We start from the raw sequence: 3,249 nt of genomic DNA, 5'->3' as shown, positions 1-3,249 counted from the left end.
GGACAGTCTGTGGTGTGGATGACGTCTTGTTTTACTGTTGGGATGAAAAGGTTTTACCGCTCCTGCAGACTCCTCTTACAAAAAGGTAAATGGCCCACAGTGTGTACTCAGGAAAGCATGCAGGACACCGGCAGGGGGGGGGAAACTTATTTGTCTTTAAAACGGCACTCAAAGTACTTGTGACTTATTTGGAATCATGGCTGCAATTGTTTTGTCTTCAGCTCATGTCTTGTGAGTTCTCCATTAATGAACCCCAGCCTGTTTGTGTTTTGTGAAAGCGGGYCRTTTGGTTYAACATTCCTCAGTTTTGATTTTGAACAAAGCTCTGTTGTGGACAACAGAAGGTTGGATGATTGCTACACAAAACACCAAACCTGGGTTTGTGCTGTGGTTGTAGACCATTGTTAGTCTGCAAGTTAGTGTTTCCATTATACCAGAGCCAGGACTAAAATCTGAGGGAAAGGAGCAAATTGAATAAATGTGTGAGTTATCTTACAAATTGTAGATGCAAAACAAGTCTAAACAGTATGTCTTGTTGTATTTTTGGGCTCATTTAATACTTTAAAAAATCATATATAATGTCTTCTGTGAAATTATATGCAGTTTTGGCACTTTTCTCTGATAGCTTTGAATCAATTTGTGTTGCACTCAGATTGAAATTTGGTAATGACAGTTAAAACCATACATTTTTCTTATATTTTTATACAAAGAATTGTGAATATCTGAATAAAATCTGTAATCTCCAATAGCATAAGATCTTATTTTAGTGGTCTACTTACTACATACTGTCCAGTGAAATGTTTTTGCCCCTTAAGGATTTGTTTCAGATAATGAAAGAAATTTTAATATCAGACCAAAACAACAAAGAAGTTGTCTTAATATAAGGATTGCATTTATTTAGATAAAGCTACCCAAAAGTAAATGGGCTGTATTGTTTAATAATTCACTTGAATAAATTTTTAGAGAAAGACACTGCATGTCTTTGTTGCCAACCATGAAAAATTAAGCTTTCATATAGAACCTGTTTGTCAAAGTAAAAAAGGAAAGCTAGAGAATTTCAAGATCAGATGAGAAACAAAGTTATTATAAGTTGGTGTGAGTAGTGCCAGACTAACTTTTAGGAAAATATTCTTTGCACTGACTTCATAAAAGTGGAACCTTTTTGGAAAGTGTGGCTCCTTTTATTCAGGGGGACAATGATATRAARCTCAYCRGAAAATCAGACTTTGAATTGCTTTTAGAATCACAAAAGTCATGGTCTGGGCTGACCTTGTCAACCTTGTCAAAGCTTGGACTTGAGGCTGATTGAGATACTCTGTGTGACGTTGAAAATGATGTTCATTCTTGAAAACCGTCTTAAAACGATTCTGAAAAGAAGCTGACCAAAATTACTCTACAGAATTTGAAAACTGCATTTTGCATTAAGTCTGGTATCTGTTTGATGTAAAAAAAAATAAAAAAATAAATAAAAATTTTGGTATTGAATTCCAAACAATTAGGTGCAACAAGAAAAGCACAGTACAGCATGTTTCACATTAAGACTGGTAGCACTGTTTATTGGTCAGGGTGAAATGCTCACCCTGAATCATAAAGCGCTGACTTGAAGGAAAGACAGAGATGACTACTCTTKCTCATTAAAACCAGTTAAATTTGTGCAGCATCTCAGCATGTGGGAGGCAGATGGAAGTGGCAAAGTGAACTGACTTTTATTTCTTCCTTATCAAAATCTAAGCTTANCAAAGTAGGTAACGAGGTGTCTTTGTCATCCACAAACAACCTCTACACCGAACAGTGTTATTACTGTTGCAATCTGGGAGTTTATATTTACTGTTATAGCTGAAAGTWGCCTTTGATCTCTGGATCAAGGGACAATTTAAGTTTACATTGCTCTGACTTTTAAGAATTAATGTTGTGGACCAAATTGGGTGCAGTTGGTAAGCTATGTGATTTTTATGGGKTTTTTTTAACTGCCTGCATTATGGGGCAGAAATAATCAATGTTTTACTTATGTGTTGACAGAAATATGTTTTACCTTTTTAGCATGTTTGCCTTTTTTAACACAATCTTTATTGTGTTTTGCTTTCATAGAATGAGAAACAACCTTAAAGATAATTTCTGATTTAGAGTTTACATTKGTTTGAATCCTCTGAAGATAGCTTGGCCACGAGCCAGTTGCACATATTTTAATTGCTGAGGTTATGCTTCTAAAATTTCCTTCCTCCCTTTCATCCCATATGGAAAAATTCCACATAGCTTCCTTTCTGAATTCCAATTTAATGTCAGGAGTGACTGTAACACGTATTTTCCTCCCTTCCAATTGATTTTACTCTTTCTGCTCTAAAGAAAATACCCCTCTTTATCCCCCAGCTGCACCTCCCCCTGCTCATTTTACGGCAGTAGCTTGCAGAGATCACTTCTGGAGTGAGAAGGTTCTTTTTTTGGCTTTGTCAGAGCGACAGAGGCGAGGAAGAAACAGACGGAAGCAGCCATCAGACTCGTGAGCATTTTTGTGGCCACATGAGAGGATGCTGTCAGAAGTGGCTCTGCTGCTGCTTGTCTGCCTCCACGTGCGTGTGCAGGGGAARCCGCGGTCGCAGGTAGGATCACCTCTGCTGGGTCCAGGAGGAACCTGAGGGAGAACGGGGGATTCCCATTGTCGCTCAGCGTCTGATTATAACAGTTGAGGCATTGCTTCGGGTGAGATTGTTTTGGAGGCTCTGGAAGTTTTGGTGTCGTATGCATCGCACCAAGATGAATCCTCGCTTATTGCCAGGCTCTTAGTGTTATAAACATACTGGACAGTGTCTGTTATTGCAACCCTGTGATCCTGTGGTCCAGCTATTGAGTGGAAGCATTTACAGAATTGCTGTTTTGATTCTGGCTCTCCTTGCTCTCTGAGCTGTTTATTTTTCCACAGAACATTCACTGGCTGCTTGTGGGATTATATTTCTCTCCAACTGGAAGAGCCASTGAATCCTGGAGCTTAACAAATGTACTCATGATACCAGCTCAGATGAGCTGTGTTTGCTGAAGAATAAATGCATTGTGGGACACCTGAGGCTGTTATGTGAACCTATCAAGCACCAAGGTCATGATAAGGATGCCCAACCTCATTCGACAATGGCACCGCTTGTTAACAGCCACTGGATCTGTTTTTATGTAAAAATCTGTTTGGTGACAAATGTTACTTAATATTGAGGCTTCATTGGGTATGCTGCTGTATTTTGGTAATAAAACACACAGCAATGA

General features: G+C 38.6%; 1 protein-coding gene across 3 annotated transcripts in view; it reads left to right on the top strand.

The window, feature by feature from the left end:
- thsd4 (thrombospondin type 1 domain containing 4) overlaps positions 1 to 3,249 on the top strand; it is a 45,658-nt gene that overhangs the window by 22,843 nt on the left and 19,566 nt on the right. The window contains exon 1 of one of the 3 annotated variants that reach the window (XM_008405529.2): positions 2,411 to 2,597. The exons of the other annotated variants lie outside the window; for them this stretch is intronic. Within the exon in view, the coding sequence (XP_008403751.1) occupies positions 2,526 to 2,597 (72 nt within the window). The 5' untranslated portion in view covers positions 2,411 to 2,525. Of the gene's footprint in view, positions 1 to 2,410; positions 2,598 to 3,249 lie in introns of those variants that run through there. 3 annotated transcript variants of the gene reach the window in all.

Source organism: Poecilia reticulata, linkage group LG3 (genome assembly GCF_000633615.1).
Source record: "Poecilia reticulata strain Guanapo linkage group LG3, Guppy_female_1.0+MT, whole genome shotgun sequence".
NCBI lineage: Eukaryota > Metazoa > Chordata > Actinopteri > Cyprinodontiformes > Poeciliidae > Poecilia > Poecilia reticulata.
The sequence above is the reverse complement of the archived record's forward strand: the minus strand, read 5'-3'. Positions and strand labels throughout refer to the sequence as shown.